At 26.8% G+C, this 21,469-nt stretch overlaps 4 protein-coding genes and 3 long non-coding RNA genes across 10 annotated transcripts in view; 2 read left to right on the forward strand and 5 right to left on the reverse strand.

Moving 5' to 3' along the window:
- Window positions 1-11: 11 nt before the first annotated feature.
- Window positions 12-2,610, forward strand: DCTN4-p62 (dynactin subunit 4). The gene is made up of 9 exons (XM_012494086.3): window positions 12-288; window positions 415-485; window positions 564-760; window positions 904-1,046; window positions 1,123-1,282; window positions 1,365-1,548; window positions 1,612-1,807; window positions 1,867-2,057; window positions 2,126-2,610. The coding sequence occupies exons 1-9, from the start codon at window positions 160-162 to the stop codon at window positions 2,343-2,345; spliced, it is 1,491 nt and encodes a 496-aa protein (XP_012349540.1). The 5' UTR covers window positions 12-159; the 3' UTR covers window positions 2,346-2,610.
- Window positions 2,611-2,724: 114 nt separating this feature from the next.
- Rps14 (ribosomal protein S14) lies at window positions 2,725-3,550 on the reverse strand. Its single transcript, XM_031920500.2, has 3 exons — window positions 3,400-3,550; window positions 3,248-3,335; window positions 2,725-2,999 (listed from the first exon to the last, which is right to left on the reverse strand). The coding sequence occupies exons 1-3, from the start codon at window positions 3,546-3,548 to the stop codon at window positions 2,781-2,783; spliced, it is 456 nt and encodes a 151-aa protein (XP_031776360.1). The 5' UTR covers window positions 3,549-3,550; the 3' UTR covers window positions 2,725-2,780.
- Window positions 3,551-4,088: 538 nt separating this feature from the next.
- mre11 (double strand break repair nuclease mre11) lies at window positions 4,089-7,309 on the reverse strand. Its single transcript, XM_031917513.2, has 10 exons — window positions 6,860-7,309; window positions 6,574-6,745; window positions 6,338-6,474; window positions 6,063-6,253; window positions 5,780-5,984; window positions 5,339-5,678; window positions 5,105-5,252; window positions 4,695-4,997; window positions 4,344-4,586; window positions 4,089-4,260 (listed from the first exon to the last, which is right to left on the reverse strand). Exons 1-10 carry the CDS (start codon window positions 6,969-6,971, stop codon window positions 4,204-4,206), a joined length of 1,908 nt encoding a protein of 635 aa, XP_031773373.2. The 5' UTR covers window positions 6,972-7,309; the 3' UTR covers window positions 4,089-4,203.
- Window positions 7,310-7,330: 21 nt separating this feature from the next.
- Window positions 7,331-8,925, reverse strand: LOC147658289 (uncharacterized). The gene is made up of 2 exons (XR_015290733.1): window positions 8,211-8,925; window positions 7,331-8,120 (listed from the first exon to the last, which is right to left on the reverse strand). It is a non-coding gene; the product is annotated as an uncharacterized LOC147658289 (long non-coding RNA).
- Window positions 8,090-21,469, forward strand: part of Dora (zinc finger SWIM domain-containing dorado) — a 75,191-nt gene continuing 61,811 nt past the window's right edge. The window contains exons 1-2 of one of the 4 annotated variants that reach the window (XM_086903357.1): window positions 8,090-8,277; window positions 10,869-11,463. In XM_086903357.1, coding sequence (XP_086759483.1) covers window positions 11,457-11,463 — 7 coding nt within the window. In that variant the 5' untranslated portion in view covers window positions 8,090-8,277; window positions 10,869-11,456. Of the gene's footprint in view, window positions 8,278-8,313; window positions 8,451-10,868; window positions 11,464-21,469 lie in introns of those variants that run through there. The other 3 variants (XM_086903359.1, XM_086903358.1, XM_086903360.1) reach the window with 3 other exon arrangements.
- LOC147658290 (uncharacterized) lies at window positions 11,922-14,550 on the reverse strand. The gene is made up of 3 exons (XR_015290734.1): window positions 13,965-14,550; window positions 12,291-12,459; window positions 11,922-12,208 (listed from the first exon to the last, which is right to left on the reverse strand). It is a non-coding gene; the product is annotated as an uncharacterized LOC147658290 (long non-coding RNA).
- On the reverse strand, window positions 19,526-21,328 carry LOC116415506 (uncharacterized). Its single transcript, XR_015290735.1, has 3 exons — window positions 20,958-21,328; window positions 20,761-20,886; window positions 19,526-20,157 (listed from the first exon to the last, which is right to left on the reverse strand). It is a non-coding gene; the product is annotated as an uncharacterized LOC116415506 (long non-coding RNA).

Below are 21,469 nucleotides of genomic sequence, written 5' to 3' on the forward strand. Positions count from 1 at the left end.
CTGCAAAGTTTACTGTACTTACTATAATACTATACGTGTATTAAAGATGGCTTAAAAAAAAGTTATAGTTTAGATTGAGAGATGTATCGTTTTATGACAAGGTGAATTTTAAAAAGTGTAATTTTCTTTTTCTAAATAATAACAAATATATATTCAGTCATGTCATATTTAAATCAACCCGATTGTGTACATTATGTATGTAATTGTGGTTCTTTAAAACCAATTTCGAAGATTTATTTCTGTAGACACTGCTCCAAAATTCGTTGCGGATATTGTGTCTGTCAAGAGGTATAATAATTTTTATTTTATTAAATATACATATAATGAATGTCGAATTATTTCTTATGAAATAAAATTATAAAAATTTGCATAAATTTTATATGTAAAAAAATAAATTTTTATTTTAATTAATAGGTTGATTCACATTATTGTCCTAATTGTATGGAAAATTTACCATCATCAGAAGTTCGTCTTAAAAAAAACAAGTAAGTTTTAAATAAATGGAGTTTTATATATATAATAATTTTATATTAATATATAATATCTTACTCTTTTTTTAATAGATGTTCAAATTGTTTCAAATGTCCTTGTTGCTTTCAAACATTATCTACAAGAGCTGGACATGTACCTTTAAGAGTAATACCAATTGAAGGAGAAGATTCTAAAGATATAAAAACAACACCTAAAAAAGTTTATTATTTATTTTGTTCACTATGTCGATGGACATCTAGAGATGCTGGTATACCAGACCAATCTGTAGGTATGTTTATTCAAAATATTATAATTTACAATATTTTTATAATTTTATAATATTATATATATAAATATATATATATTCTTATATTTACATAAATAAAATATATTAAAATGTCCTTTAATATTAAAATAATATATGTTAATTAGCTACAGGAGGTTGGCCTGAACAAGAAAATCCTCATACAAACCGGATTAATACTTTAATTGATTATCATAAAATATTGGCTTCTATAGAAAAACAGCAATGTGAGAAAAAGAAATTTCGACCAAAGCGTCCTTATATGCAAATTGTAATAAATTTAAAAATTCATTTAAAAAGAAGTCTATTTTAAACCATGTGATTTAATTTTTTTATTGTCATTTTAGGCTATGTTTAGAATAACGTCTGCTATGGTTCGTAAACGTATTGGACATCCTACAAAACCTGCTACTGAATCAACTGACCAACCATCTCCAGCTGTTGCCAGTACAGAAGTAGAGGAATTACCAATAGATATTTTTACAGAACCAATAGAAATAACCAAGAGTAGGTAGTATTTATTTTTATCAAAATAATATTTTTCGTTATTTTAAGAAATAAAGAAAGAATATCAATTTTCAAATATTAGTTACTACATTGGAACAACGATTACAACATCCCGATATACAAGCAGAAAATGTAAATGAATTACGTCCTCAACATAGACAATTGTTAGTTAGAAGATCACAACGATGCCGAGTTTGCGAACATAATCTCTGTAAACCAGATTTTTGTACACATTCTGCAAAGTTTAAAATACAATTAGCTGCATTGTAAGTTTATATTTTATAAATTGTTGTGTTTTTAATATTAATTTACATATATTTTTATCATAGTTATCATGTACCAGAAGTAAGAATTGTTACTTGTGAACCACTTCGTCCAGGTAAATCAAGTGAATTGCTTTTAAAATTTTGCAATCCAACTCAACATCAAACTCAGATAATACTTTTATCATTGGATACACCATTGACACCTATTTTAACAGCTGTTGATGAAAAAGAAGAACTTAAGCAAGAAAATACACAACAGGTAAATACTTAATATTTTTTAAATTATATTATTTTTTTAATAATTCCCAATAATTCCAGGGATCTGAATCTCCAAATTTATTACCTTCTATTGTGCGACAAGTGCCTGTAATAGAGGAAACGAAATCTATTAAAATTAATGCAAATGCAGATATAATTCTTCCTCACAGTGCTCTTATTTTGCCTCCTAGAGATGATGCTGCTGAATATGATGATACTGGTGATACTCATAATTTTCAAGATGATCCTAAGTATGAATTTTTGTTTTTTAGTTTGGAATATTTAATAATATACTAAGAATCTAATTTGTTTTTTGAAGGCTTGTAATTTGGCGAAAAGGTAATAAAGCTGTAATAAAATTACATGTAACACCACATGAAAATATACAAGAAAACGATAGTCAACCAGTTATAATTGGCTTTGTTATGCAATATGGATATGTGAATACTATTACTACATTAGAACATAAAGCACCTCAAAAACTAGATCTTAAAGTTAAACTTTATCTTACTATAGGCAATATTGTTGGAAGTGCTTAATGCTTATACCATATAAACACTAATATTTATAACTATTATAAAATTAAATTCAATTAACTTCAATAACTAATATACATTCTCAGGCTGCACACATATGTATTTAATATGTACCATTTATTATTTAATTGTTAATTTTATAATGAAAAGTCATTAATAAATGCATAATTTTCTTAATATTGAATTTAAAAAAGAACTTAGTATATAAAATAAGTATATAAACTTTCTTTTCAAAATATAAAAATGAATAATAAATACTATAAATGTATTATATTTTGTATTGATTTATTATTATTTTATATTAAATAATCTATTCATTATATAGAATTTCTTTAATACTTATATATATATATATATATAAAGTATATAAAAATATGCAACATTTATTTTTTAAATTTTTATTTTTGAAAGTTAATAAACCATACATAGAAATATAATTTATAATCTCCGACCACGACGACCACCCTTTCTACGAGTAGAGTCAGATGGAATTGGTGTGACATCTTCAATTCGACCAATTTTCATACTAGAACGTGCAAGTGCACGTAAAGCAGATTGTGCACCTGGACCAGGAGTTTTTGTTTTGTTACCTCCTGTTGCTCTTAATTTAATATGAAGTGCTGTAATTCCAAGAGATTTACATTTCTCTGCTACATCCTATTAAAAATAGAAATATTATTTTTAAAATGTTAAATTTTATTATATATGTAACTAAACATATAGTTTTGGCTGTATTATGAAGTATAAGCTGTATTCCTCTAGAATATAGAAATGATTCATGCAGATACATTTCTAGTAAATAAGAAAGAAATTTGTTTTACCACATACATGAACGCTCCTAATATTAAATAATGTCACTTAGAAGCTGCCTGAATGTGGATAATTGATATATATTATAATTTTACCTGGGCAGCAAGCATAGCAGCATATGGAGAAGCTTCATCACGATCTGCTTTGACTTTCATTCCACCAGTAACTCGTGCAATGGTTTCTCTACAGAAATAATTATATTAGTTCTTGAAAAGAAAACAATAATTTACTTAAAATTTCGATATACCTTCCCGAAAGATCTGTTACATGGACGAATGTATCATTAAAACTCGCAAAAATATGAGCGACACCAAAAACAACTTCTCCTTCACGCAATTGAGGTCCGAGAGATACTTGAACCTCTTCTTTTTGTACCTTTCCTCTTTTCGGCGGCATTTCTACATAAAATATTTTTTTATTCTTTTAATAAACATGTATATTTATTATAAATATAAATAAAAATAATTATAAATAGTTATAAATTTTAGATTTTAAAGTTAAATGAGATCTTAGAATTACCAAACAATTTTAATTTTGTAAGGTTATGTTTCTTGACAGAGATTCAGGCTGTGTACAAAAATCTCATGACATAAAATTAAGCCAACAACATCTTAGCATTTAATGAATAATAAATCAATAATATAAATACAAATTATTTAAATACATTTATTTCACTTATTTTATATCTTATTTTTTAAAAAATAACAATTTTTTCCTAAGAAAAATAGCTCTAAATCAAACTTACTGTAATTCCTCGATATAACGCGACCGACGCAGCAGTCTAAAGGAAGGTGACTTCCGGTGTGTAACAATCGAGACAGATTTCGATAGTATCGAAAATCGAAATATAAATCATTATATGTGTACAAATAAAATAAAATAAAATCCAATATGTCTTTTATATATCTTTTTTGAAGGAAGTGAATAAACATTGAATAAATGTAAAAACTTAATTTATTTTAATACAAAATATAATATAATTTTCTAAGAAAGAACTTTTGATAATAATTTAATATTTTAAAGAAAATCTCTTTTATCTTTTTTATAACAATTATATTTTAGTTTTATTTTTTTTAGATTCCACATAATTTTCTAATATATTTTGATCCTGATAATAAAAATAATAATAGAATAATTATTAATAATTTACAAAAAATTTTTTTTTGGTTTTAATAAATTATTATAATTTACCTGTTTTTTTGTCTGCCTTTTTTCAATTCCATCCATTTTTGATGAAATTTTCTTTGTTGTAAATTCTTTTGTTTTATTTCTTCCACGATTACCTCCTCGTGAACCTCGACCTTTTGTCGATCCTTCACCTCTTTTGGTTTTCGGCATCATATTTCTTTCTTCATCTTCGTCGCTAAGATTAATATCTGAATCAATTTCAAAACATTCTGCCTGATTTTTTACATTATTAAATACTGTTTGTATCTAAAAAGCAATAAGTAATATTGTAATTATAATTATAATTATAAATGACATAGATTTCAAATTATTTATTTACAATAATTTTTTTAACTTTTTTTAATTTAAATATACCTCCATTTTATCTACTATTGAATCTTCTTTTTCTTCTCCTATTCTTTCATCCCTAATATTTTTAATTTCATTTCGAATACTTTCAGAAGTGTCAACCTCACAGGTTTCCAAATGTGTAATTGTTTTTTGCATTTGATGACTTACAATACTTTTGAAAGCATCTAAATCTCCCATGTTAACAAATCGATTTAATGCTTCATTTAAACCATTAACAGTTAATACTGTTAATTTATCTTTATTTTCTTCCAAACTGAAATGCTTCTTTATACCTCCTTGTACAGTTTTGTTCCAATTTTTTTCACCCTTAAAAATCAATATTATTTAAAAAATATAATATAAAAAAATAATATCAATATTTATTTAAAAAATAGTAAAATATGATAACAATAATATTATTAATTTTTATTTACGTCGTCAAAATTGAAAACTTGAGCCATATCTTCAAGATCATCTTCAAGTGAATTTGAAGAGTTTGATTTTTTGTTGGTATTTTTTTGTTTACGAAATACAACTATATCCATGGGATTAGCAATTTCATCACAATATTTTTGTGTTAATCTGAAATATTATATTCTCTTATATTTGCTATAAAATGAATTCTTACAATAAATTAATCTAAAAGTTTAAATAAAAATAAATTTTACTTTATTTCATCAAAAATTTCTTCATCAGAATTATAAAATATTCTTAAACGTAATAAAGGTAAAATTGGTTGTTTAGGATGACCAGATAGTTGAAGAGCAGCTTTAGGCATAAGTTCATTTTGTATATAATTATCAATAAATTTGAATACTGATTCAGAAAGTCTCTCAGCATAATTTTTTGGTATTTCTTCATCTTTAAGAATTAAATTATCAAAAATAAATGGTCTAACAGTCTGCAGTTTTAATTTTTGTAATTTAAATTTCATTTTATTTACAGTTAAAATACCAATATGTTTGGGTTTTGATTCACCTTCACATAAAGAAGTAGCAATAGAACTTCCTACAATTTTAATTTTTAAGTATATATATATGTATATATTTATAAAATTTACATTCATAATATTTATAGCATTGGAACAATATAAACAAATTGTGATATACCTGGTTGTGAAATAAAATATTCAACATCTGGAATAAATTCTGGAGTAATACGACATTCATGTTCATGACCCCATATAATAAGATTAAGAAACTTTGGTAGTTTATTTTGTGGAATATATGTATATTCATCATGTTTTACACGATTTTGATGTAAAACAAGTATATTGAAGCAATCTGTTATTTCTGTTGGACGTAACATATCTATCTACAAAAAATTTATATTAATTAAAAAAATATTCATATTATATAATTTTTTTTTTTAAATACTTTTTCATAATTTTACCTTAAAATCTCTCAACAATCGAGATAATCTTTGATCATTTATATAACTCAAACCATACAATGCAATATGAGTTTCACCTTTTTTTATAATTAAAGGAGGAATATTTATTTTAGTAAGATCTGTCCATTTTCCAAAATAATTTATTAGACCAGATACTGATAATAAGTCCATTGATCCAATAGCTCCAAAGCCTATTATTTTATTAATAGTAAGAAATGAATAGAAAGAATGTTATAATTATATTACATTTGAAAGATTAACATTATATTGTTTACTTGGATCATCATGATTTCCATGAATGGAAAATATTGGCATACTAATATTTAAATTTGGATCTTCATAATTTACAGTTTTATAAGCACAGTGACGAAATATGACTTCTGGATCACTTAAGAATTGAATTTTAATTTCTCTAATAAAAAATATATATTTTAAATATACATATGATAAAAATGTTATAAAAATGTATATTCTAATAAAATATATAAAAAATGATAAAATTATTATTTACTTTGTGCCTAAACAATACTTTCTTAATAGCTCCATGCATCTTAATATTGCAGTTTGTGATGGCTTAGTATCATGAAATAAATCTCCACCAAGAAGTATAAAATCTACTTCATATTCTTTTCCATACTGTAGTATTTCTTCAAAAGTTATAAAACTATCTTCTGATTGCTGTCCTTTTAATTAATAAGAGATAATTTAAATATGATATTGTAAATAGTATGTTTTAATAATAAAAACGATAAACTTCTTAAAGTAAATAAAAATGTTATGAAATAATAAACACTAACCTCTTTTTTTATTATATTCAAAACCTAAATGAATATCGGTTGCAATTAAAATTTTAATTGAATCATCTGGATTTGTTTTTTCATTTGTATTATTACTTGGCGTAGAAGACATATTAAATGTTTCAAATTTATCAAGAATTATAATTTTATTTACTCGATTAATAATTATATACTATATATGTTTAAAGCAAAATAAAATATCTAATAAAAATTACATTTAAATATTATTTATTATTGCATTTTCCTCTTGTTAAAACAAAACAAGTGTCAACAAGTATATATAACAAGAGAAAAGACTATTATTTATATGATAAAATTATAACAGTACATAAAACCCCGAAATTTGCTACAATAAATTGGATTGTGATTGGATAAAAATATTACTAGAATTAATTAGTGAATATACTTAGTAAAAAAAATCGCAAAGTATCGATTGAAGTTACAAAAAAATGAAAAAAATTCAATAATTAATAATTATAAATAATATTTATCATAAGATACAAATTCAAATATTTTAAATTCTTATTTAAATATTAAAACAGAAGAATATTTTAGTAAAAATATTTAAATTATTATCAAAAACATTGTTTTGTTTATATAATTTTTAGAGTAAAATTAATCTATTAAACATGTAATAATTAAAACATTTGAAAAATTAAATAATTTAATTTGAGATTTATTAATTTAGATATAGTTATAAATTTAAAAAGATATATTTTTGATTTAAAAAATACAATTTAATTTAATAAATTAAATATAATTAAAATATAATAAAATTAAATATATCAAATATAAATTTTTGTCAATTCAATAGCAATATATTATGAAAATTTTATTAAAAAATAAAAAAAAAATAATAAAATCACGATACAATTTATTTGATATGAAATATAATATTACATGATAATGAAATTGTTATAATTTTAAATGAGAATATATTCAATATTATATTGCAGTTTTTACTCAGTTTTACTATTATATTTTATTTCATATACTTTAATCCAATTCATAATGAAAAAAAAATATTTTATATTTGAATTGCCGCGAAAATGTCGATGCGAAATCCGAAATATTCCGACTATGACCGAAATGATGACACGGGTAGGGGTCGTTGGGATGGCGTTACGATCGCCACCTAGCGGTCAGTCGGCAGTCGTTGCAGCGAGGCGCAGGAGGAGGTTTGCTCGCCATATTTGTTGTTGTCGTCGATGGGGTAGCCTAGCTGGAGTTTTGTTCTAGTGCAGTGGTGTAGTGCGTAATTCTAACGTAAAGTATTACGATTATTTGTGTGCCCGTGTCGGGCTTAACCTTCGTGGAAGGTACTGCGGACACAGTGCAAGATGTCTCTTACATAAAACTGGTGGGGCAGTGGTGGCTCAGCTGTCCTACTCTGTTGTCGAGTGCGCCGTTTTATGTGTGTATGTGTATATACATATAATATACATGTTTGTGTACTATTCCCCATTCTGTTCTGGTTCCGTACTGTTCGTTCGGTGGTGCTAGTAGTAGTAGTAATAGTAGTAGTAGTAGAAGGAAAGAGGGGTGTGAAGTGCACCAGTGACGGAACGGTAAACTTGTTAGAGAGGGTGAGGTAAGCAGGAAAAGGGTTAGAATCCATGTGTACAAAAGGTGTGAAAGGTGGAACAGTGAGACATACGGGCTAGGAGACATAAGAAAGGAGAGGGGTTGCTCCCCTATGCGGGGTCGGGGTCGTCGCACGTTCTTGACGTGGGTCTGTCGACCCGCCAAGGTCCTTATGCCTCTGTCTATCGCGTCACTGATATGCTCGTGTCCCTCTTTCGAATTTTTTTTGCTCTTTCTCTTGTGCGAAAGTTCAACTTAACCTAATCCTTTCTAACCTTAATTTTATGCCGCTCATTTGACATTCGCCACAAACTACATATATATTCTTTATTGACATATCAAACATTATTTTCTTGTCTTTTTACTATTAACATCATTATGTATATCAATATTCAAATGTTGTTTTTATTTTTTTTTTCTAGCTTTCTAGCTATATATACTCATAACTGGCGCGAAATTATTCAAAATATTGAAGTGATACTTTTATATACGAAAAATCAATATGTTTCTTTAAACATCGAAACAACATGAATCAGCTGTTTCTATTCTATCTTGTATTTCAAATAATTTAATATTTTCGAATACTTATTGTTGTATTTAATATTTGTTAATTTTTTTTTCAAATTTAGACAAATAGATTATTATTAATTTTGAATAAACGATTTATAGGATTTAATTGATCAATGTAATTGAATATCATGTATGCAATATTTTTATTATCATATTATCATTATAATATTATGCAAACAAGTATCGAAGAGAAGAGTTTCTTCGCATGATACTTTGCAGAAAGTTATCATTTATATATTTATATGATTGATGCTTTGCAATCGATGTTGAAAAAACGCTGCAATAAAAAAAGATATTTAATTATTAATTAATATCCGTTTCAATCTATATATTATAAAATTAATTTTCGATAATTTGTTATATTCTAATTTAAATTTATTCTCGGAAAATAAGCAAAACTAAATATATAGAATTGAAAAGTGAAAGGTGACCTTCCTGCGACATCACGGACAAAACATGACGACAATAATGACGAACAATATTTGAAAATGTGATCGAGTGTTTTGATTCGATTAATATGATTAATATTTGTATGTATTTTAAATGATATTAACAATGGTGCTAATCGAATTTTGAAATTAAAAGATTTTATAATTAATATTTTATTGACAATTAAATTATAATTAATATTTATTGACAATTAATAATGAAAATAAATTATTTAAATATCAAAATATTAAATGTTTTTCTTAAAGTTTATATATTTTTTCAATTATAATTTTAAATATTGAATTAAAATGAATTTGAGAAAAATGATTAAATTCTTTGTAAATGAAAAATTTCAATTACATACTACAATAAAAGATGATATTATAATGTTGCGTTTATACCGATTTGAAGAACAATTAAAAGTAGCGCATTATACTTGTGCAGCAGATAGATCTAATAAAGAGGAAGTATCGGGTGTTGTATTGGCGGTCATAAAACAATAATTAGGAGTATATGCTTGGATTTACTAATTATTTTACCATATTCTGTAAATTAGACTTCAATTAATAAATTTTAAAGATGCGTGGTTATAAAAAGTTTGATAGACATATAATTTAAAAACATCATATGCAAAATATCATTGTGATTTTCTTTTCTTTCTTTATCTCTTTTTTTCTTTTTTCTACAAATATTATTTAAACAATATATGAATAATATAATTCTATTTTATTTCGGATTTATTATTATTTCTATTGCATGATATAGTATGATATAGTTTTATTTCGTGACTGTTTATTGTTAATGCAGCATTGTATATGTTGTTTAATATTTTCTATTTTTTTTATATAAATTATTAAAATTAATTACAAGAATTTTAAAAAAGAGAAGAATTCTTAATATTAACTTCTTAATAAACTTTAGAAGATTGTGTTCTATTTCAAAAAGAAAAGAGATCCAAATTCTTTTTTTAATGACGATATGCTTGCTAATTTTATTACAATAATTGTAATTGTAATTAATAATTATAATGTATAATTTAATATAATATGCAATGTACAATTTATTTTAATATTAATTATAAAATGTTGTATAATTGGAAAGAAATTATTTTATAAAGTTGTTTTATTTAATGCTTATATAATCATAAAAAATATTAATTATTAATATTCATACATATTATTAAATACATGTAGAAACAAATTGAATTTTGAAGAAAACAATATTATTCATTAAATATATTATATTATTTGCCCATAATTAAATTATTATATAAGCAAGTGACGCATTCATTAATAAAGTGTCAAAATAGAAAAGGATTTGGACTTTTACAAATAAAAGACAACATGTACGATTCTTCCATAATAAAATAAAATAAAAGAAATATAATTCGACTTCCTAAATAACTTCGAAAAATATTCTCCCACAGGCGGCGATTCGCGTGGGGCACAGGGTTGAAGGGTTTGTTCGTCAAACGGTGGCTCGGCTCGTAAGAGACGGCGGCGGTATCGTCGCTTCGTGATCGCGGTGGGGCCGTCGTCGGAGCACGGTGGTCGTTCGGGGGCGCAGTGGCTCGTAGTATCGCGCGTGCCGATTCGTACGACAATTAAAACTGGCGGGCAATCTGGCTCGGTCTCTGGCGGGCAGTCTGGCTCGGTCTTTGGCGGTGGGTGGTAGCGGCGGCGGTGGCGGTGGAGGCAGTGCAAGCGGCGGAGGGGGTGGTGGCAATGGGAGCAGCAACGGTGGAAATGGGGGTGGCGGTGGATCCGGCGGCGGTGCTCGGGGCGCAGAGTCTGCTGCCGCTTCCGCCGTATCCGTGGCCGTGGATAATGTCGCTGGTCAACCGAGCGGTCCTCAGATAATCGAATGGGAGGAGACCGATCGTTATTCCTTCGACGACTCTGATCGCTTCGAAGAGGATTCTTTGTGCAGCTGGAGCAGTGAGCCAGAGTCGTTGTGCAATAACTGGAGAGGATGGCGACGACCCACCGCCGGTTTTGGCACCACCAAGAAGCCCATGGAAGGTGAGTGAAATTTTTTCTTTTTTTTTTTTTTTACATGTTAAATGATTTGGTATAGAGCGATTATTATTTACAAAATTATTTACAAAATAAATAAATAAAAGTTTGTTTTCATCAATTTTAATTACCTTGAAATATGTTGTCAAAAACAATATTTTGAACATGTTTTCTTGAAAATCATTCAAATCAATAAAAGCAATTATTTTGTAAATAATTATGCTGCATATTTAAAATTTGGTGGTTATTCAAAATTAAAAAAAACATTTATCTGAAAAATAAAAAAAAAGTATTATTATTAAAATAATTTGTTAATGGACATGATAACTTTGAATGATTCATTTATTAGTTTATTTATTTTTATTAGTTTCATTAGCTCATTTAGATTATGATAGTTAATTTGATCATTAGTTATATATATATATATATATATATATAAATTAAATTTTAATATAATATATGTATATAATTGAATCATTTTGTATAATTATATATAATGTGATACAAATGTAGCAGGAAAATTTTTTTATGACACATTGGAATTTTGTAATTTATCATTTTGAAATATCTTTAAATTTAATTGTAGATGTGTGGTCCAATATAGTAGATCCATTATCTTCGGTAGCTTTAAAGGAATGCATTGTCACTGCGTTTGCAAGATGAACGTGTGGCAATGCATTATAATTCTCGCGTCTCTTTAAGCGTCACATAAGATGCCCGCATATCCTATGACGCATACAAATTCCACGACCTGTTGGCTCGAATAAGCAAGGTTAATGATTTCCCATCTTCCTGATGCATCGTCACGTTTCTTTATGTTATTTCATTCTTACTTTTCTTCTTAGCTTTTGCAATTACTGACGTTAAACTTTCCATAAAAGAGATTCGATGATTTTAGATTGATCGATATCGATTTTTTTCTTCTTATTAGTGCCATCCATTAACTTAATAAAGCTTTCACTATGTGAAATACGTTTCTTCGTTTTTCTAGTGAAAATATTTCTGTGGGAGAAAGTAGTATAATAATAAAAAGCGAAAAGTTTAAGACATTATATTTCAATCGAAATGGAATATTCTTGATTCGAAAATTTATCGAAAATCCTTATTAATGTAAATTGAATAGGAGAAGTGTTGAAGTGGGATGGTTGAAGTTTTTCTTTCGAGGGTCTGTAATTGAGTTGGCACGTGGCCAATGTTCACGCGCAACGTAAATTACTTTCTTACCGTTGCTCAGGAGCGTATGTTACACCATGTAATAATAAGTTGCTACATGGTTGCATGCTATAAATTGAAACGTAAAATCAATTATTTTACTACAACATCGTCGATTTTTCGTTTGCCTCGTAAAAATATATTTTTTTGTAGTTACACAATTTTTTAAATGATGACGTTTCGAATAATATTAAAAAAATAAATTTTATACGATTCGATTTATTATTGTAATTGAATGCTATCATTTGCCATATATTTGTTTTTTTGTATAGTTGATATATTGATACATTGAGCAAAAATATAGATAGCGTAACCAAACTAATACGCGATATCTTGTCTTCTGTAAATAATGTTCCTAATTCTTACCTCATAATTATAAGATTGGAGAAAATCATTAACAAATATTGTTTCATAATATCGAAATTTTATCAGACATATGAGATAAATGAAAATATATTGTATATGCATATGAAGAAGCTTTCTATTTTATCTTTAATCTTTTATCATAAATATAAAAATAGAATTATTTTTGAAAATTAATTAACATAATGTCATTAAAATTTATTTTAATATTTCGAAAATTAATCAATAGATCGAATTTCTTGATTGAATTTGTACAGCCGTTTTTGTGTCGTTCTCTAACCTGCACACGCATGTATATATGGAGGGGAAGTCAGATTTCACTTCATCCTCGCCGCTTCTCCCTGGAATACATATATACTCCTTTCCTTTTTCTTCACGGTCCTTGCTCCGCGGCGAAGCGATCAAGGCCGAGAAAAAGACCAAACAGAGAATGAGAGAGAATGAGAGAGAACGAATCGTATTCGCTCTCATTTGCCCGCGTAAACACTTCTCGTGCATTTAAGATTTCGTACTTGCTGCTTCTACTGACGTTGAATGTTATCAGACGAAATGGTTTACCGCTAAAATATGTTAATTGTATGCGTGTTGAATTAATGCGTTCGTTTAAAAATGTTCAATCAGTGAATATTAAGACGATGTAGTAATTTTCAAATCAAAATAATTTTGATGGTGAATATAGCGGAAAAAATTTAATAAGTTTGGATATTATAATAAAATCATCGAATAGTATCAGCATAGTTAAAAAAAAAAGAGTTTGGAGAAATATTATTAAAATTAAAATATTATTAAATCAAAAAATAAATGATTTAAAATTTTTTAATTCTTTTCAAGATATTCGATTTTTAATTTATAAATTATTATTATATTTATATAAATTATAAATATATTATAAATATTATAATAATATAAATAATATAAATATTAATACATACCTCTATTTTTTATTTCATTAGTGTTTCTCTCTTCTTACATTGATTTGCAATTTAAAACCAATATAATACTTCTTAAGATTATGAAAATGTTCATCTTTTAATATCGGAATAACTAATACCAGAATGTTATAACGGTTGTTCCACACATGGCTATTTTTAAATACGATCTGTTTGTGATGACGAAGAAACACTATTCCAAATGTGTTGTGCTTTAATTTTCCATTAATAAGCATGCATGCACGCATGTAGAGTTTTGAACGGTTTCCCTAGCTATTGGTTACGACATGTGTTTCCTTCTTTTATTTCACGAGGCCATCCTTCAGAATTGCGACCACGTAGAGAAAGTATCTCATTTTACTTTCTCAACGCATGCGTGTACGCGACGCGCATACATTTAGAAAGTACGTTGTTCCCGGAGACGTGTTCCTTCTGTCATTCCATGATCGGTCACATCGGTTTTCCACATGACCAGGCGATTACTTTTGCCTAGAATTTTCAAGGTTATTGTTCATCTGCAACTATGTCGTCATGCGAGGATAATTTGCTACTTTCTGATACATGTTAACGCGCATTATGAATTCTTGTTTTTCACTGATATGACTCTTCACGAATAGAATATACGCGATTGTTTTTGCACGCATGCGCAAATAAATTGTTATGGAAACACTTATTTCATATAAAAATTAACCTCTATTTAATTTTTCAGATTTCAAATTCAAATTAAAAAATTTAAGTTCAAATTGAGATTATGTCAAAGATTTAAAATTTATTGATCATTTGCTCATCAAATTGCAAAGAAAATGCTTTATTATAGTCTATTTGGATTAGATCTGACGATTCATTACAAATCAAATCGATATCGTTCCGATTTCATTAACGATCGTGTGACAACGGTGATGATATCATTGTATCACCTGGTATATAGCAAGTGAGCAATTCTAGCATACATCTGTGATATGCTTATATCTATTTGAAAGCTTGACAGTCGAGACAGTGTGCGGTCACGCGCGCAATATCATCCGGATTTCAATTAGACTAATGCATCGGCAGCGTAGCGAGAAGAGAGTACGTTTCTCTTGCATGGAACATGAGATCTCTTATTGAACATAAGTAAAAAAACGCTTCTGAATTTTTATTACTTTAAATTGTAGGTTGCATTGATAAAATTTCAAAGTGCATTGTCATTTAAATAATGTAAAAAATGTAATTAATCTTTAATCTAATTATGCATAAAATATATATGTAATAATTATTAGTTTTTTTGATGAAATTATGAAAAAGGAGATATTAATATTAATTATTACTATTTAATAGTCTTTCTATTATTGTCTCTAAATCAACTTTTTATTTTTGAATTTTCCATTAATTTGAATAGCTGTATTATAATAAGGAAACACATGATGACTAATGGGAGAACAAAAAGCAATTTCATGAAATATAATAGTTTTTTTTAATTATTCTTCTATACTTTCAATTCTCTGAATTCCTGAAAATTTCATTTAGCTGATGTAGTAAATTTAAAAGAGCAATCACATTCTTTTGTATGTTGATTATTAGGGAAAATTACTTTTTATCAGCAATGCAAAACAATTATTGATGATATATTTATATGTACAATAATGTAAATAAATGTAATGTAATTGAAATTTAAAATGCAATTGAATACAAATTTACATGATATTTCAGAAAATGATTTTTTAAAATCTATGTACAAACTATCTATGTATCTACAAACAACCAATTGTTAAAATTAAAAATAAATTGAAATGGATTTTGAAATTCGAATTGAAACTTCAATTTGAAATTTTGATATCTTAAAATCTAAACTCCATATATATTTTTATTTTTTTATTTTAAAAGAAGTAAATATCTATCTATTTTGTTAGTTACAATTTTATTAAATTTTGATTTCTGGAATTTTTCATATTCCTTTTTTAGTTTGCAAAAAATTAAATATTCATATTTTATTCTTTAAATAAATTATAATGAAAAAGATTTTGAATAGCCTATCTTTAATATTTTTCCAATACAATCTTTTAATCATATTTGTTAATATCACATTTGCTTCACTTCACAGCATATCTAATATTTGTAAAAAGAAAAACAAAATTTATGTAAAATGCACGATATCAAAGAGATTAAAAATCAGCTCTCTTTCTTGTGTCCGTCCCTGGAAAACAATGGCGGGTATTGCAGGATGTATTGCTAAGAGTAGAAAAAGAAACAAAAGAAGGGGAAGGTTGAAGCAAAAGAGAGGGTTAGTAAGGACGGGATGAGAAGTGGGGCGAGGAGAAGGCGAGAGGAATGGCGAGGGTGGAACAAGCCGTTACTCGAGGATGGTCGCAAGAGATGAAGAACGGGCTGAAGGAAAGTTTTCACTGGTCGATGATGTTGTAGCTTATATTTTGTGAACATCCTGCGATTTAATACGAATAACGATGCAAGAAAATACATATATATACTACTATGTTCGTAAATAAGATAATATTAACTACTATAATACTTATAAATAATTTGATGATATTATGAATTGATTGGTTGAATGATTTTTGATGAGATAGCTTATTCCATTGAAATAAAATATTTGTTTTTTTTAATAAAAAGATTTAATAAAAATTAGAGAGTGAAATCCATGCAACGATTTGTATAAACCGTTTTACGTGAAGCATATTCTGTATTTTGTTGTCTATTGATACTGATAAGATTTAGTATATCATCCATATATTAATAATTCTCATTCTGGTTTTTAAGATCTTCAATCATGAAATGAAATGATATGTACTAACTTATCACGCGCTCCTTTTATCAGGCAAACATTGTACCATTGGCAAACCATTGACAGGGCTCTGATTCCAATTTGCTCACAAGCGAGACGATTCGAGCAACACCGATCGAATGGTCGATATCGGATTTGGATAATTCTATTTGTCTGATAATTGAATCTATCCAAGCATATCCAGTTCCATGGTTGGATACTGTTCGGGAAGATCGGTGAAAACATCGGTGGAAACATGCCTAGTTCATATCTACTTGGAAATATTTTCCAAAGGAAGAAAATCGACCGAATTAAATTCTGCTCCACATCCTTTCCTGGATTCATTTGCATCTTTGTTTTGATTATGTGTTCCCGTCTAAACGATTTCTTGTTTCATGCTACATCTACTGATTGTTTTAATTATACGTAGAAGGAATAAATCTGAAGAAGAAAATTGCAGCATGGTGTACTTGCTACTTAGGTTTGGATTGAACTCTTGATCTTAAATTCACTAGATTGTTGTTTCTAGGATATTGAAATATAAAATATTTCGTATAATCATATTTATATTATAATTGATCATTTCTTTTAATTAATGTGTTAAATACAAATGATATTTTTAGTTTTTTATATCTTTTTAACAATATCTTCCATATAAAATAATAATTTATATGATCTATATTTGAAGTATCAATATATATTCATAACATTTCTATATTTTCTTATTTTAATTAAAAAAAAAGTCATAAATAGATATAAACAGAGTATTATAGCGTATAACTTTCTTGTGTAAATATTATAAGACGTTGAAATAAATATCTATTCTATTCTGGGACATCAAGTTTAACCTTACTTGAATGGCAACAAATATTTCTTTTGAAATTTTAAATAATTGCTCTTTTTTCATGTAAAATATTTCCAAAACATATTAACGGTCATTTTAATATTATTTATTGTTGAATTATGTTCTTTTCAATTTTAAATATTAAATTACACAAAAAATATTATGTTGCACATAATTCAATCTAAAAAATCTTTCATTGTTCTGTTTTTCATTATAATTAATATCTTCATTTTCTTTCTTCTTCTATTGAAACAAATTCATATTTTTCTAACTTCCGGTTACTGAACATCGTCGAAACTTGTTAACAACCTGCAATTAAATAAAACAAACGAACGAGTTAGATTGGTCACAGATTTTATTAGTTGGTTGAAAATTCGATTCTATCACCATACCGAATTTATATTTTCGCCGTGTATACATAGCTGTATACGCATGCCCTTTCCTGTACGTAGAACGCGAGATTTGCATGCGAAGAACGTGCGTCCAGACGAAAGGGGATTCCTTTTCCTCTTTCTTCTTTGACTGGCAAAAATATTTTGCGCATAAATCGTTTCCATGAGATTCGTGGATGTCACTTTCGTGGAAAATTATGTAACTTCTCGATTCGTAAGTTATGTTTCTAAATATTATTTTATTTCCTCGTTCAAAATGTAATGCTCTATATAAAATAATCAATAGCACTGATCATCCCATCTATCATCAGTCTATCTATTTCTAAATTTCTAAAAGTTTTTTTTCCCATCATGTTATATGATTTATTTAAACTTTTTCTATTCTAATTCCAAACATATCTACACATCTGCTAAAACAATAAAAAAATTATTAGAGTTGAATATAAAAAATATTGTTGTTGATTTCATTGATTTTAAAGATTTTGGTTTCCTTTCGTTTCGATGGATTCGATGGATTCGTTTCACTATGGATTCATGGTAAATGTAAATTGTCAACCCTTCTCGTCGAGAGAGAACGTTCTTAGGTCGACAGTGATTAATGTCTTAAATTCTTGGAGACGACCGTGCAAGCATTAATGTATTTCAAGTCATCAAGTAACCCGGTTAATGATTCTACGAAGAATAACGAATGCACCCATGTATTACTATGTTTGATGTTTTAACGATTCTTTCGTTCTTAAGAGACTCATTTATTCAAAAAGATCATCAGTTCAATATTGTAACCGATATTACATAGTTCAGAAATTTCAATTTTCAAGGACATGAATTATTCTTTGCAAAATGTTACTAATCAAATTTCTCTTTTTTTTTGCATTAATTGGATAACATTTTTAAAAATGATTCTAAGGATAAATTTGATTCTTTAGATTTTAAAGTAATTTGTACTTTATAGAATATATTATTAGAGATCTGGAGATATTGAATTAAAGAAAGTTTAACATGATTCCAAATGTACAAGAATGTAATTCATGTTCAAATTATATCAATCATAGAAATAATTTTGAATTAAATTTATTAAATAGCTGTGTTAAGTTTTAAGCCTATCTTGCATAGGAAATTCTAAAGCTAAAGATTAAGAGGAAATTATTATTGAATTATCCGAAATTCAATTTGAATTATTATCGGAAATTTCTTGTCGTTCCGTTAACTTACACAAATAAAATTCTATTTGGAAATTTGTTCTCATTATTTTCCACCTTTATTCTTTTCACTTAATAACGAATTTTATTACCATTAATTTCTTAGAAGTAAATTGTATAAGAATATTCAGAATCATATAAAGATATTCAAAGTTATTCAAAATTATTTCATCTAAAGTCTATTATAAAGATATTTCAAAATCATTCAAGATTATTGAATGTTATTCAGGTTCGTTTAAAGTCATTCAAGATTATTCAAGTATTATATGAATGTTCTTTAAAGTTTTCTTTTGGCTGAAATATTTTAAAATTATTCACGATCGATTGTCATTTAAAGTAAAATAAAATATCGAAGAAAATAAATTTATAAATCATATAAAAAAATTATAAGTAATTAAATTAATTTTTATCTTTCAAAAGTGATCATTGATGTCTAATAAATAAAATAAAAGCTATCTTTTCAACCTCGTTATATATGTTTGTCGCATAAATTAAAAGCGAAATTCTAATCCACATTTGCGTTTCTAACTCCTTCGAACTTCCATGTTATCTGACTGATTCGAATTTGAACGATTCTCGACAACTTTACGCGATCATCGTTCCACTCAATTGTAACTTCCATTCTCCAGAATAAGAACATTATTCGCTTTCCAGGACGGTTTATACCTCGAATATTCTCCTCACTGAAATCTTTCACAAGCTCGTCTGTACTAAATTAAAATCCCTTTAGTTCATATTTAGCTCATCATTGTTCCAAATGGATTTCATGAATTTTATGGATTGTAATGTGACCTTTTATTCATGACAATGCATAAATTGATCCTGATTAATGATGCCACGATGTTTCACGTCAAGAATATTCTTTGATCTCTCATCGTTCTTTATGGATAGTTGATTTATATCTATCATGTTTTCGAGGTGGTGACTGACAATTGAAGAATTTGCAACAAGAGAAGGACAGATCCATTTTTTCATAGTTTTTGAACTATTACATTTAATATATCTAGAAAGAAATATAATATATTTAATATTATTTTTGTATATGAGCTAAATATAGATGTCAATAAAAAAAATAAGTAATTTATTATAGAATTTATTTTGCTTTTTATAATAAAAAATGTAGAATCGATCATATTTTTTTCATTTAACAAAAAATATATTTATTATAATATTTTGCAAACTAATATTGTTTTAAATTTAAAAAAATTCATAAAAATTAAAATTTTTAAAATAATTATTAATTTAAAATTAGCTTTTATTTTTTATTTTTATTTTTTCATAATTATCAATTTAATTAGATTTTAATTTAAATTTGAAATAATTACTGCTTTAAGATAGAATAATTTTATATTAAGATTGCACACTAGATTATTTCTCGGATATTATTTCCATGACAATTTCTTTTTTTACATTTGACTCACTGATTTTCCATTTTAATAGTCTGTTTAAATAAAGGAAAAGTCGGAAAGTTAGATTAACGATCTCCAGGTATTGTTCGAGGTGAATTCGTTAACAAGGATCCATCGCGTAGAAGGTTCACGCGACTCGGCTTATCGTCGATCGTAATCGCTCACGCCCGGAATATCGAGCCATAAATTCAATTAACCTGACGAGCGGTACGCTTGAATTGTCTTCTTGTGCACGGATCTATCGAGTCAACCGAAACTTCATTATCTTGCATCGATGTGTGCTTATCCTTGGGCAATGACCTTTCAAACTCCACACAGCCATACTGAAAGTGGATAATAAAATCCATATTGCGAAACTTTGATTCGAAATATTGTTTTTATCCAGTTTACTTACCGAGAATATAATTGATCTGAATAATACGAATTCAATTATATACTTATATATTTATCACTTTAATTAAATCACTTTAATTTTTTAATTAATTTTTTTAATTTAGTTTTATTTGAATGTATTATATTTTAAAACCAAAAAAAAAAAATTTATATGAATTTTTAATTATGCGAAAAATTAATGTTTTTGTGTGTTATTTCACAAATCAATTCTTCCAGAAATTTGAAAATCTTATGTTGTATTTTTTTGATTTTATTGTTCATTTGTTCAATTCTTCATGAATATGACATGGCTGGATCAGCAAAATGATGCTTTCATAGTAGCTTGTAGCTGTGATGAGAGTCACGGCATTTGAAAGGAATATTTTAAAAATGCTTACAAAAAAACAAAAATGAATAGATATGTTTGGCAGCCAAACAAGTAACTTATGATACGATTTAATAAAATTATTTGTACCTTTAAATTAGAGAAGAAGCTTAAAGATCTAAATTTCACAATACAATATGACGTCTAGT

The sequence above is a fragment of the Apis florea genome, unplaced genomic scaffold, assembly GCF_048593485.1.
Source record: "Apis florea isolate Af1SG1 unplaced genomic scaffold, ASM4859348v1 contig_2291_pilon, whole genome shotgun sequence".
In the NCBI taxonomy this organism is placed as follows: Eukaryota; Metazoa; Arthropoda; class Insecta; order Hymenoptera; family Apidae; genus Apis; species Apis florea.

Bases quoted from the DNA above. Each gene is read 5' to 3' on its own strand.
- DCTN4-p62 (XM_012494086.3), top strand. From the start codon at position 160: ATGTCATATTTAAATCAACCCGATTGTGTACATTATGTATGTAATTGT. The intron at 289-414 runs GTATAATAATTT...TTTAATTAATAG, and splicing joins GATATTGTGTCTGTCAAGAG to GTTGATTCACATTATTGTCC. The intron at 1,283-1,364 runs GTAGGTAGTATT...TTCAAATATTAG, and splicing joins ACCAATAGAAATAACCAAGA to TTACTACATTGGAACAACGA.
- Rps14 (XM_031920500.2), bottom strand. From the start codon at position 3,548: ATGCCGCCGAAAAGAGGAAAGGTACAAAAAGAAGAGGTTCAAGTATCT. The intron at 3,336-3,399 runs GTATATCGAAAT...TTATTTCTGTAG, and splicing joins GTAACAGATCTTTCGGGAAG to AGAAACCATTGCACGAGTTA. The intron at 3,000-3,247 runs GTAAAATTATAA...TATTTTTAATAG, and splicing joins CTGCTATGCTTGCTGCCCAG to GATGTAGCAGAGAAATGTAA.
- mre11 (XM_031917513.2), bottom strand. From the start codon at position 6,971: ATGTCTTCTACGCCAAGTAATAATACAAATGAAAAAACAAATCCAGAT. The intron at 6,254-6,337 runs GTAAACAATATA...ATAAAATAATAG, and splicing joins TGGAAATCATGATGATCCAA to GCTTTGGAGCTATTGGATCA. The intron at 4,261-4,343 runs GTAAATTATAAT...TTTTATTATCAG, and splicing joins AAAGGCAGACAAAAAAACAG to GATCAAAATATATTAGAAAA.